This window comes from Eublepharis macularius, chromosome 5, assembly GCF_028583425.1.
Source record: "Eublepharis macularius isolate TG4126 chromosome 5, MPM_Emac_v1.0, whole genome shotgun sequence".
Classification (NCBI taxonomy): domain Eukaryota; kingdom Metazoa; phylum Chordata; class Lepidosauria; order Squamata; family Eublepharidae; genus Eublepharis; species Eublepharis macularius.
The window spans coordinates 33,908,397-33,922,388 of NC_072794.1; the positions used below are offsets into that span (position 1 = coordinate 33,908,397).

The following is a 13,992-nucleotide window of genomic DNA, read 5'->3' on the forward strand; positions in this document are numbered from 1 at the left end:
GGTTGAGCTTCAGGCTAAGTTAAGCTCCTAATGCCTTATTGTTCTTTGGTTACTTTTCATAGGCAGAAGCCAATCAGTCCACAGAAATAAAGACTAACCAAAGGGCTGCAAATCAGTTACATTTCATATAGTAGATGCAAATTAAGGATTCTAGTTGTGTGTGTTCTTATTGGTTACTGTTTGAAAGGGGCGTGTGGTTTATGTGTATATATTGGCTCCTGTTGAGCCTGTGTCTCTCTCTGCTTCTGGTCTTCAATAAAGATGTTATTATGAGCTGAAATCCTTACTAGCTGAAATCACTTTGAGTAGAAATTACAATACTTAATACTTATCCTTCCACAGTTCTGCTGAAAGGAGTGGGAAATTTAATCTAATTGCTATTTCTCCATGTGGGTCCTGTGACCCTAGAAATGATCTTTGCATGCATCAAAAGGGGCTGCAGGATGTGGCAAATGTTCTGCGTGAGGATGGTTTGATACAGGCCAGTACTCTTCAAGACACACAGTGATGCTTTGCACAGTGATGAAGTACAGATTAGAGATGTGCACGAACTGGGAAAATGGCAGTTCATGGTTTGTTGTGTTTCATGAACCATGAACTTTCATGAATTTGCCCCAGTTCGCGAACCAGTTCGTTTGGTTTGTGAAAACGTCACTTCCGGGTCAGCAGAAGATCTGCAGAGAGGCCATCCCCCTGTTGCTTAGGAAACTGATCAATCGACGCTAGGCTGTCTGCGGTGATGAACCAAAATACGAAGCAACGATCCTGCCTTAAAATTCGTCGTAGTTCATGAGAAATGAGCTCCCACGAACCACTGGTTCGCGAACCATGAACCACAAACTGGTCCGGTTCGTGATGAGTTTTGGTTCATATTCAATAAAGATGCTATTATGAGCTGATCCATCTCTAGTACAGATTAATTAAATGATAAGAAATCAAGCAGTGTATTTGTGAACTGACCCCACAATAAACATCTTGGTAGCATCTGTTGATTTCTCCTGTATTTTATGACTTACAATTACATGTAATCTTTCTATCATTACGATAATGTGCATTACACTCCTCTGGTTGCACTTTCAAAATACAGATGTGTGTGAGAGAGAGATGTAATGGCATTTATCAACTCAGTATATTTATTTATTTATTTATGGTCCACATTTCTCACTGAGACTCCAGGCGGATTGCACAGTGTAAGTCAATACAAGCAACAGTGGGGACATTGAATAAACAGTTCAATAGGGTATTCAAATGCAAAGTTTGCAGAAGTTTGAAAACAAGCAAAAGTCTGATGTAGAGCTGAAACAATGCATAAGTAAATAACATATTAAGTGACATATTAAACAGTGCAGAAATCACCGAGCATGAATGTGGTTACAGCAACAAACAGTATACATTAGTATAACCTTAGTTCCTATCCTTTTACTAATGCATCTGCCTGAATTATCTCCTTAAAATACAGCCCTCTTACCTGTGTAAACTTGGTAAACCAATTGCTGACTGTTGTTAAAGTTTTATCTTCTTCTGTGTTGAATTTTAGCCTGTTTTGCTCTGCATAATTTCTAGATAATTCCATCTGATTTTAAATTGTTCTCTTTTCATGCTTTAGGGCAGGTTGACAAATTTGCGGATGTCCTGGGGAGAAATTTGGGACCAGGAAGGGTGATTTATGTCAGTGACACATAAGTTGACTCTGGGCATGCATTCTGAGGGACAGGCAGATTTTTATTTAGGTAAAGGTTTTTACAATCAGCCTTTCTTTAATACAAGGAACTCATGGTGTCTTACAACGTAAAATAGTACTCCCAGTTTTGTTTTAACAAATGGAACAAGCTAGCAATAAAATCTTCAATAATGAATAAAAGAAACAGTTGCCATAATGTGAATATGGTTTAAAGCAGGGATAAGCTGGACTTCACCTGGTGCCTATAAGATATTTTAGTAGGTACTAGGGATATTACCACAGAAAAAGCATTCTCTCAGATAACCTCCTTCTCAGTTTCTTAATGTTGGGGCATTTGGAAAAGGACACTTGATATAGATCTTAATGAGAGGATTCATGTGGAAGCAGGCAGTCCTTAAAGATACCCAGTTCCCAGACAATTTAGGATTTTATTGGTTAATGCCAGAGGAACAAATAAGGGGTTGTGGCTTGGGAAATGGCAGCAGAAAGTTTCAGTTAGAAAGAGGAACAGAGAATGGAACTGGATGATCAAACAAGAAGAAATCTTTAAATTCATTTAATTGAAACATTAAATATAATTTGCTTTGCCACATCTGACAAATACCTGCTTGACAAATCTGGTGGCTTTAATTAGTGGTATTTTGATATCTTGAGATGGAGTGTTCTTGGATCTGTAAAATAAAATTCTCACGTGAGATGTGAATTTGTACCTGAATGTTGGTTTGGATTTAGACTAGGGCACGATTTAGACTAGGGCACGATCCAAAAAATAATCCCAATTTAGCTGATCGTGATTCCGCGCCGCCGCCGAACCCAGGTACCCGAACCTCGCCGATCAAGTCCCGTTTCTGATGCAGAATCGGGAATCGGGAATCAGGAAGGCCGACGCGGGAGGGTGCCCCACCACCAACACGCCCCCAGACCAGAGTGACCAGGCACTAGAGTGTGTAATACTGTGTGAGCCCTCAGCCAAGAAGGTGCCCACTGAGCTTGGCCCCAGAGCTAGACGACAGCCCTGGAAGCAGAGAGAGAGAGAATAGGAATAGAGCCCAACCCCAGCTGCAACACTCCCCCCCAGACCTGAGCCCTCAGCTGAGGTGCCCACCGAGCTTGGCCCCAGAGCTAGGCAGCAGCCCTGGAACCAGAGGAGATAGTTCCCTATTCCCTAATTCCCTATCTGCTGAAGCCCAAAGCTAAAGCTCCCCCTCTCTCTCTCTTGCGCTTTCTCTCTCCAAAAGTGGCAAGCGAAAGCTTGCCTCTGTCCCACTCCACCCACAAGCGGAAAGTGAAACTTTGTTGCGCAGCACATGGCTATTTATAAAGCCTGGGTCTGCTACGCAGGAGGGCTGTGTTTGGCTGTACGAGCTGCCTCTCAGGCTTTGCAGGGATGAGATTCGAGTGCCCATGGCTACAGAAGAACACCCCCTTCCCCCGCCCTCCCCTCTCTTCTCCCAAATGGACGAGACGGGCGCGCACTTTTCTGGCTGCTCCGTGGTTGGAAGGAAGCCCTGCTGATCAAGGAAAGCTGGGCTTCCATTCGCATTTCCAGGGCGACAGAAGGAGGGCAAACAGCTCCGGCGTTCCCCAGGCTCCGTTTCCACGGGGCTCCGTTCCCTCGGGAACAGATGACTGGCGCCAGACTGTCTGCAGACTGCAATCTCGAATGTAAACTGATCGATCCGATCGAGACCCAATAGAGCGCCCCACCCGACCGCTGAACCGGGAGCCGTGGACAGAACCGATCAGCCCAGTCCCGATGGTGCAAACGCCAAAATTGGGGCAATTTTCAGACCGTAATTCCAATCGTACCCATGTCTAATTTAGACTGAAAAGTTAAGACATGGCTTTTCCTATTTTTTTAAAAAAATGTCCGAAGAGTGAAATGGACCAATCAAAGCAGAATTGAAGGTAAGTGATGTGACAGAGATATAAAACAAGGGAATGGGATTTGTGTGTTAAACTTTCAGTTTCACAGTGGAGTTATAGGTTTATGGAGTCAAATACACATCTTGTGGACAGTACTAATGGAAAATCCTGTATAGGTGGTATTATACTCCTGACAGATTAGAGAATATGGACAGAAATGTTCTCTGCTGGTTGCCAGGGTTGCCAGCCTGCAGCTCCTGTTTGCTGCTGCCACTTGGAGTGGCAGCAGGAGAAAAAAACAGCCATCAGGCTGATGGCATGACATCACTTCCAGGGAAAACTCGGAGGTGAAGCAGGAGGTACAAGACACATTAGAACTATTCAGTTCTGCTAAATGTGGTATGAGTTACGATAAGATATTTAAAAGGTTATAAAATATGCATTTATAATGATAGTAATAATTTGGCCAGAATTAATCAGGTGTTGGAAACAAAGTAAAGTCCTGTACGTTTCAGAATGGAAGTCTAAAATTTGGTATATAATTCTTTAAAGTAAAACAGCATGATCCTTTTTGGAAGGCCAGGTGAAGAGTGAGGAGACATTTGGGGAGCAATGGTTACATTTTAAACATTATTGTAATATGTCAATGCTGGCTGAAAATGTGCTGCTTGCTATGATTTGATTTGACTATTATGGAGAACCCTTTGAAGGTGTTGGATTTCTTTTGTGCTTTTCTGTATTTTAGTTAATTGTTGGATGATTTGGTCCTTCGGTTTGTTATTTCGATTACGTATCAATTCTTAACTATGCATATATACAGTTTAATAGAAAAAGAAAAAAATGTACTTTGTAGATCACTCTTATGGATGCCAATTACGTGATGGACGAGACTCTTGGTTCGGCAACATTTCCCGTATCATCACTGAAAATAGGAGAGAAGAAAGAAGTTCCATTCATTATCAATAAAGTAAGTTCCAAAGTTCTGTTAGTAAAATCAGGATTCTCTTTATATCAGTGGTCAGATTCCCAGAGCTCAGTATTGTGGTGAAGTAAGAAAGTTGTATATTGACTTGCAGATGGTATTGAAGCAGCTGTTTCTAATAATGGATCGCAGGAAGCCATCTCAAAGTCTTGTACTTTTGCGAATGGTCCTGGAATTAACTAGTAATTGTGTCACAGAGTGTGCCATAGAGCAGGATCTGAGAAATGGATTTAAACAAGCGTTCCAAAGCAGTGACTTCCAGGCTTCCCCTCCACTTTGAAGGAAGCAGTGAATTCTGAAAGAAATGATCACATGAGCTATGGTTGGCTTCAGTCAACTTCAGTGCTGCAGCATGGCCAGTCTGGTGTAGTGGTTAAGAGCATGGGACTCTAATCTGGAGAGCCAGGTTTGATTCCCCACTCCTCCACTTGAAGCCAGCTGGGTGACCTTGGGCTAGTCACGGCTCTCTGGAGCTCTCTCAGCCCCACCCACCTCACAGGGTGTTTTGTTGTGGGGATAATAATGGCATACTTTGTAAACTGCTCTGAGCGGGCATTAAGTTGTCCAGAAGGGTGGTATATAAATTGAATGTTGTCGTTGTTATTATTAATTGAATTCAGACAACCATGGGCCTCCAGAAAAAGATAGTACGGGATGCAGGCCCACCCCTGTATGACATGAACAAGTTTTTTACCTGATTGCAGCCCTCGCTTTTCCAGCAAAGGTTGTCAAAAGTCAATCTGTGATAATGATGCCAGTTGTCCCTTCACTAGCTTCCTATAAGTTGAAGTTGGCATGGGTTTTTTTCCCCTTGCAACTACCGTGCTTTGTTTCTGTGAAGCTCCTCCTTAACATTCTCCATATTTCCAGTAATGGCAGCATTTGCTTGTCAGTGGGCAAGTTTCCACCTGTGAAGAAATATTTGGTATTGGTTGCCTATCAAGCAAGAGTGGTAAGAAACAGCAGAGCAAATTTCAGGTAAAGAGTTAGGACATGAGGAAGGCAAAGTGTGGACAGAAAAGCATACGATATGTGCATTGGAGAGGAGCAGGGTCCTACAATACCATTCAGTGCAAAAGTTTCCTATACCTACTGTTAATGCTGAAGTCCTGCAACCATTTGCCCTTGTATAGCCAAGGGACTTCAAAGAGAGTACTCAAGTCATGACTTAACGGCTCGAGAGCATCATGGCCTTAGGGCTGCAAAGATGGAAGTATTAGTTCGTTTTTTTTTCTGGGAAACCTTCTTTTCTCAGAAATATGCATGAGCCCAAGCATCTGTGTCCCCTCCCTCCACCCTGAAATGTAAGGATTAAAGCCTCTTAAGCCAATATGCTCCAGTATACAGAATTTTGGGATATTGCCCTGGATGAACATTCTCATTGAGTTGTCAATTGAATGACCTTCAATAAGTCACTCTTAGCCTCAGTTTCCCATCTATTAAAACGGGAGTAAGAGTGTCTTGGTTTGCAGCCATTGCTGTGATGACTCTGGTAATAAGGCAGTATTATTAAATATATTGGTCCAAAGGATATTGGGTAGGGCACGCATCTAAATATGAATAATATCAATTCCTTAACACAGGGACTTAGTTAATGTTTTCTCTGGAAAGGAATAGCCTGGAGAAATTGCAGGGAAATTTCAACACTCAAATGAATTTGTACTGTTATTTATTACATTTTTCCTTGGTAAAATCTTTATGATGAAATAGCATGCTGCCTTGCCTCGAAGTGATGCCTTGAGATGGAAAGTAGAAGAACATCTTCAGATTTTTAAAAATAGTAAATCATTTCTAGGGTATCATTTCCTGGGGTTGTGTGTTTGGGGGGGGATGTTTATACCTCATCCTTTTCTTCAGAGGGAATCCAAAGTCGTTTACATCATTCTCCTCCAATTTATCCTCACCACAGTCCAGTGAGGTAAGTTAGTCTGTTTTTGTGTGACTGGTCCAAGGTCACCCAGCCAGCTTCTATGACAGAGTGGAGGTTTGAATCTGGAGTTTCCTAGATCCTAGCCAACATTCTAACCATTATAGCACAACTAGATTTTCAGGGTATGAACTTTTGAGAGTCAAAGCTCCCTTTGTCAGATACCAAAATCTCATCGAGCTGTATCTGATGAATGAAGATTTGACTATGGAAAGCTCATACCCTGGAAGTCTAGTTGGTCTTTAGGGTGCTACTGGACCTGAATCTTGCTCTTTTGCTGCGGTCCAACATGGCTACCAACCTGACACTATAGCACACTGACCCTCTTACAGAGAAGAAGATGGCAGAAGAGAGATATCTTTATAAAAAATTTTGTTCTTGCTTACAGTGTGGTTGATGTATTTCCTGTTTTTATAGGGTTGCATAATACAAAAACAGATCCATCTCTGCTACTAAGTAGATTACCATCAGCCTATTATTATTTTATTGAGCCCTTCCTCCCATGGAGTTCAGGCTAGCGTTTGTGGTTTTTGTTTCCTTGCCTTATCCTTGTCAGATAGGTGAGGCTGAAAGAATGTGTGACTAAATGAAGGTCATCCTCCCAAGCTTCATGGCCCTCTGAAATCATAGACAGACACAGTAAACACTACACTATGCTGGTCATCTAAAACGGATAATGAGGAAAACAACAGAGGGATGGGTGGGAGAAGTAAGAATGCCAAGAGATGGAATTGGGTTATTAGAGTTACGTTTGATTACCATTGGGTATGAGAAGGTTTTAAAACGGAGACCTTGTAGAAAAAGCGAGTTTTGAGAGTGGGTTTGAAAAAAAAGAAAAGCGTGTTCAGTGAGGAAGTTCTATGCTGAAAGGGAAGATAGGGAGAAGTAATGGGACTTAGATCCTAGTTATATGAGCCACGTGATTCTGCCTCTTGAGAATTCTGAAGGCTCCCCCTCAGACATGTGGAAGAAATGGGAGAGAGGATTGCATTTGCAAACAAGGAAGGCAGATCCTCTGCCTGCAATCTTCTGCCAGTTTCTCCTTGGTGTTAATTTCCCTTAGGAATTGGGAGCAGGAATAGAAAGGAAAATTAGCTTCCGTGGAGAGTGGTTAATGAAGATAAAATACCAGATTAAAAAGCCAGCAATGTGCCTCTTCCTTCCCTGTGTTTGAAACTTTTGATCACTTGTAACTACTTGTCTGTGGTAGAGTGTTCAACAGGCTGTGCATAACAGGTAATACAACATTTAGAGAGGGGAAGCTTTAGGATGGCCAAAGGTGTCAAAGGAGCAAAGGTCAGGATATATAATAGGAAAGTAGGGGTACTAAACAAGGTTATACTATATTTATATAGCTATTTTGGTAAATGGCTTTTCTAAATGTAATATCCAAAAGGTAAAAACCATGTAATAGCATTGACATATATCCAACCACACAGTGCTTCTGAAGAAATGGCATCTCTTTTTACAGAGGGGAAGGCAGTGATTTCAGCTGATTCTCTTGGCCATTGCAGACTCGGTTCCTCGGGATCTGCTGATCTCCTAGGAACAAATTTGAAAGATCTTTCTGGGCTCCAGAAGGAGTCATGAAAAAATTCCACTCCAGAAAGTTTGCATATGATTGGATACATGACGCTTCAGGCCTACCAAAATAACACCATACACCACACTTTTGAGGTCTCCAGAGCTCTTCATGAGTCTAGATGTTTCAAGCAGGGCTTTTTTTTCTGGTAAAAGAGGTGGTGGAACTCAGTGGGTTGCCCTCGGAGAAAATGGTCACATGGCTGGTGGCCCCGCCCCCTGATCTCCAGACAGAGGGGTGTTTAGATTGCCCTCCGCATCTGGAGATCAGGCGGGTGGGGCCACCAGCCATGTGGCCATTTTCAAGAGGTTCCGGAACTCCGTTCCACCATGTTCCTGCTGAAAAAAAGCCCTGGTTTCAAGGCCTGATCATAAGGTCCCTTGTCTATATCCTGTGGAGCATTCTCTGAAAATGTGAATGGGTGATCGATGGAGTTGGTGTTCAGGTTTTGGTTTTGTTGATAATTTAATCTGTAAAGAAAAAAGTTCTTGACAAAAATGTGATCATGTGACATTCCTTGTTTAGGTCACAGAAATTACTTTGGAGTTATCTGTTGAAGTTTGGTAAGTAATCTTGATGAACTGAAAACAGAAATACAGGAAACTCACTCAAGCAGGAGAGTTTTGTGAGACAATTTAACTCTAGAAATAATTTATATTGCAAACCTGCTCAGAGTTGCTCCAGTAGAAACCTATTTATTTTTGTGGGACTAAACTAAGGTAACTCTGTCTAGGATTGTGGTGTTAGGATTGAAAATATTTGGAAGAGAGCATGAACTAGCTGAAGTCTTATTGATTTTGAAGTTAGAGATTTAAGCATGTGCATAAGTTTCCTATTAAAACTGGAATCAATTAAAACTGGAATCAAACTCAGTATTTGAAATATTCCAAAAGCAAAAGATTCTTCAACAATCAGGATTGCAATCTTGTTGAATGTATAACAAGGAGCTCTGGAAATACAGCTGTGTGCCAGGACTCTTAGACATTTATGTTCAACCACAGCTATGCACAGGAATATAAGGAATGGCACCTATTGTGGCGTAAGCATTTTTTTTCAAGAGCAAGCTTGTGGTCCTTATGGCAGTATAGAAAACTCAGAAAATTTAAGGATCCCCCCCTTAAAGATAAAAGGAACAATCCAACACACAGTGTTGATGTCCATTAATTTTAATGTCTCTAGCTCTGCATTTAGCTCTGTCCTGGACTGTGTCCAGAAAACAAAATGTAAATGAAGTTGCCTAGTGTTTGGGAGTAGGGTACAACTCACCCATCTCTCCCAATACTGCCTCCCCAGATCTCACTGTCATTAGTGTTCTATTCGCAATGTAATTCCTGCCCTTTTCATCCATCCTCAATCCGTTGCAAACGAAATAATAACATGATGCTGTTAACACTTTTATACAGAATTCTACATTCTTCAGAACAACCTCTCAAAGGCCACACTACACTCCTGGACAGGGTTACCAGTCCCCCACTCCCAGCCTTTGCCCCCTGCTACCACTCACTTGGTTGGTGTGTGTGTGTGTGTTGGGGGGGGGGAGCGCAGGGAATGGGCCTTCCTTGTCATGCTGGGGATGACATCATTCCCAGCATGACAAGGAAGAGTTCTGGAGTTCCCTTATCTCTGTGCCCCTGAGGACCCCCCGTCCCCTGATTTGGGCTCCAGGGGACCTGGCAACCGTATTCCTGGACAGCAAACCAATTTTGCATAAATGCAGTTCATTCAAACTGTAGAATATACCTCCTCTTTTTTTTTGCATGCAACAGAAGAAATTTAATGATACAGTAATAGAAACTTGGCACAATTATTCAAAAGCCTCCTTATTCAAAACTCTCCTTTTTCAGGCCCATTGTAAAAAAAAAAAAAAATCTTGTACTTTTCTTCTTTCTTGCCTTTCCATCTATAAACTAGAACAAGATCTCCCTGCAGTGTACTTGACCTATATATCCAGGATCTAGTGGAAATTTTTATTGTGCTGCAATTTCAAACTAGGGATAGATTTGCAACCAGGTTTATAGGGCTGTAGGTGCAATGATCATCCTGTTCCATTTCAGCTATATCCAGCAAAATGTATTTTAAGTATTGGATTGAGGAATTCTCACAGTGTATTCCAGTGCAGAGTTCATCCACTTTAGTCCCATAGAAATCAAGGAACAGACTGGAGTAACTCACCATAGGATTGCACTGTACATCTCCTCTTGACTCCTCTTGATCTCAACTGACCGATAGCAAGTGCAGTGTTCTTTTTTCACCAATAGTAATTTGACCACATGGTAGCAGGTGGGCAGAAAAGCCAACTTACTGGATCTGTAATTTTCTGTAATCAAATATATATCAGCTTGCCTCCCCATAAAATAATTCTTAGAAGTATTTCATAATAACTAAACTGACAAAAACTCCGAAGGACCTGTATTCCTCAGAATTTGTGATGAATGCAATCATTTCAAGCAATAAAAGGGTAGAGTTTTGGTTTCGCAATGGTTGAGATTCAGCAAGAAACTTCAGTGCCCAGATGACAGCACGAAGGACTGGTTCATTCAGGTTTTTCAACACACAATGTGTCTCATATTTTGATTGCTTTGATGGGCTTGCATAATTCCCAGTTTCTTCAGCTTTGTTGTCCTGAGTCTCCCTAAACTCTGCCAAGAACAATTAAGATGATGCAAAGGTAGAAATCTGAACTAGCATCTCTCAGTCTTGGTCTGAGCATCTGGAGGAGGGCAAAGGATGAAGGGGTGAACCTTCTAGGCCTGGAGGGATGCTATGCAGCCTTTAAAGAGGAGGATTTCAAAGGAGGAAAAAAACCAGTGAAAAATATGGCACTCCCCCCTTTTATTCCACAGAACTGGTGAATGGTATGAAGCTTGTTCTGCTACTACCATTATTTTGGGCTTTTACCATTCAATTGAGTTATATATAATTCTAAAAATGTGGTTTTAATTTACTAGCTCAGCTAGAATCTTAAGTGGATTAACAATTAAAACCAACAACACAGTAATCAGAACAGAAAATCACCAATAAATTTCTAATTGTCATCAATGACTTAAAATCAACCTGTCACCCCCTCCCCACAAACCTAAACAGCAACCTCCTGTAAAACACACACTAGAGAGTAAAAATCTTTCTTGCATAAAAACATCTTTTTAATGATTTTATTTTTAGCGCTTCTTTGCTGTCTTTTAACTGTTCTATTAAATGACTGTTCTGACTCTTTTGCGGCTGTTTTAGCACCTTTATAGTGCAATCCTAAGCAGAGTTACTCCAGTCTAAGCCCATTGAAATCAATGGGCTTAGACTGGAGTAAGTCTGCTTGGATTGCCATTGATGATGATCAATAAATGTGTGTTTATTTTTTTTTTAAAAAATGAGTGAGAGTTTTTATCCATGTTGGAAGCTGCCTGGAGAACTGAATGCTCAAGAAAGCAGAATATAAATATTTAATATAAATAAGGAATAATGTGACTGTGAAACTTTGTGATGGCAGTTTGCATGAAAGCTGGTATGTGAGCTACCTGCTGAACTTGTGCGAATGGTATCGTCTGCTTGAGCTGTAGGACTGCCTCACAAGGGGGATGGTAGCATATATCCAGTGGTCCTCAGTGAATCAAAACTTGCAAGTCTCACGCTTACTGAATTGTCAAGAGAACTCTTTAAGAAAAGCTGAATGCCTTTGGTGTACTTGACCAAAAAAACAACAACGTGGGAATGTGTGTTTCGTAGCAGCTTCTGTTTTTCTTCTCTCATGCAGTGGCCAGGGTAATTCTGCTGCCTTGCTTACCACCACATTTTGCAATAATTAGTACTTTGAGCAAAGCAGTGTTGAATCAGTAAAGATCCCAAGATTAGTAATTTTACAAAGTTAATTAACATTTAGAGTGAAGTGTAAAGAAGATTCTGTTGCAATTTTTTTAAGTTGAGTGTTTTTCTTGGGAAATTTATGGTGCTTTTTGAGTATTGCATCATTATTTTAAAGCCAATAACAATGTTGTTCAGAATGACTTTACTGGCAAAAGGGGTATGATTCCTGCAGTTTCATAGAAATACAGAAGAAGTGCAAAATGTTAATTAGGCTAATAAATCAGAGACCTAAGGATTTCATTCCTTTTTTTAGGTTTTTTGTTTGTTTGTTTTAAAAAACAGGCTTCTGGTGCTGTTATTGTTGGAAAGATATGTGGGTATGCCTAGGAGAATTTCTCACTACATTAGACCTTCTGCTTTTCATTGGCATGCTTACATTGTACAACTTCCCCTGGATCTTTCATGGCATATATACACGGTTCAGGGTTTTTCCTGTCAACAGAGTAATTAATGCAGCCCTGGCTGACCTGTTTAATTTTTTTAAAAAATCTCAAGTCTTTTTTCTTATTGGCTAAAGCTTGTGTGCTCTCTGCCTGATAGCTCTTCAACAGACCTCCGCTTCAGCATGGCTCTATGTGACGAAGAGAAGGCTTTCCGACACCAGCGGAAGATGAAAATAATGCAGCATTTGAACAATTTCTTGGGGGCTGAAAACACCAACCACTTGACCTCCCCTCGTGATGTAAGTTTGGAAAACTTAGTGTCAACGGTTATTGGCCAGTTGTTGGGAAACTTGTTGCATTTGCCATTTTAATCCTGTCTCTTTAATAGGCCAGGCAAAGGGCATTTTAATGCCTCGCCCCATTCACAGAACCCCTTTCCATTAGCAAAGATTTTCTGCAGGATTTAAGCTAATATTGTTCAAAATTAAAATATAAAGCATTAAATTTTTAAAAAGCTTGAGGAAGAATGCTCCAGTGATGATGGGAACCGCCCTCCATTTTGCCTTTGCTATCAACTGTTGAGGAAACATGAGTTTCTGTCAGGAAAGGAGCTGCTCACATTGAAAACAGCAGCTGTCTCACTCTGATGTTAGTATATTCTATATTTTTTATTGGTAAAGTGACTTCTCATTTGTAACTTGTATTGCCTGCAGTTTCTCTGGAAAGTTGGAGTTGTACTTTAGTGTACAAAGTGGGAGGTCAATGGCTGCACCATGAGGGCTGAGTAAGTGGAGGAATTGGTTGTGGTAATGGTAGCCTTTGAAGCTATTGGTGCCACCTTGCTTCCCTTGGGGTTTTTTCTTGTTTGTGGCAAGGCCCTTCATATCACCTGCTACTGGATCCTTTTAGATGGAGATGCTGGGGATTGAACCTGCAACCTTCTGCATGCCAAACAGATCCTCTTCCACTAAACCATGGCCCCTCCTCCTGTCACATTCCCCATCCTTTTCTGGAATATGACTGCATCTACCAGCACTCTAGTGATGGGATGCACTGGAAGCCTTTGACATCTTAGAACACGGAGTAGAAGGCTTGGATCCAGCCCCAAATTACCACTGATGGAAATGTTTCCACCAGCAGAGCATGACTCTTATTACCCCCTTCCTGCTGCATCCCCAAATGCCCCCCTAAATGCTACTTCTGGGAGATGGAGGACCCCCAGAAACAGCCTGAGAAAGGGAGTCAGAGGCCTGCTGCAGGAGGGGGGAATCACTGAAAATCAACCTCCCTCCTTCTGTTGGCAGAAGTGTTCAGCCTGATCCAGTCCAGTGTCTCTGAACTCACAATGACTATCAGAAACGTACTCTTTGGCAGAATATTCAGCCTTTCATTTTTCTTCCACCTTTTAACAGATGAATAGACTTGTTGAGCAATGATTTCTTTTAATTTTTTTCTCACTCCCAGGCTTATATGTCAGCAGTCTTCCCTGCCCTCTGCTTTATCATGTCAAGATCTGCCTTTTCTAGACCAATTAGTTACTGTCTGAAAAGAACTTTCAAAATTTATATGATGTAGTTAAAAAAAAAAGCAAAGCAAAGAAAGTGGAGTCTGTTGTTTTCAGGAACAGCACTCCTGATCAAAACTATCACTCATTGGGAATAATTTTTTAAAATCTCTGATAAATAATAATGCATAAAACATCTTCTGCCCTTG

General features: G+C 41.2%; 1 protein-coding gene across 2 annotated transcripts in view; it reads left to right on the top strand.

The window, feature by feature from the left end:
* Positions 1 to 13,992, top strand: part of PLA2G4A (phospholipase A2 group IVA) — a 117,586-nt gene that overhangs the window by 56,021 nt on the left and 47,573 nt on the right. For both annotated transcript variants that reach the window (XM_054981992.1, XM_054981993.1), the window contains 3 exons: positions 4,401 to 4,514; positions 8,564 to 8,601; positions 12,437 to 12,578. In XM_054981992.1, coding sequence (XP_054837967.1) covers positions 4,401 to 4,514; positions 8,564 to 8,601; positions 12,437 to 12,578 — 294 coding nt within the window. The remainder of the gene's footprint in view (positions 1 to 4,400; positions 4,515 to 8,563; positions 8,602 to 12,436; positions 12,579 to 13,992) is intronic.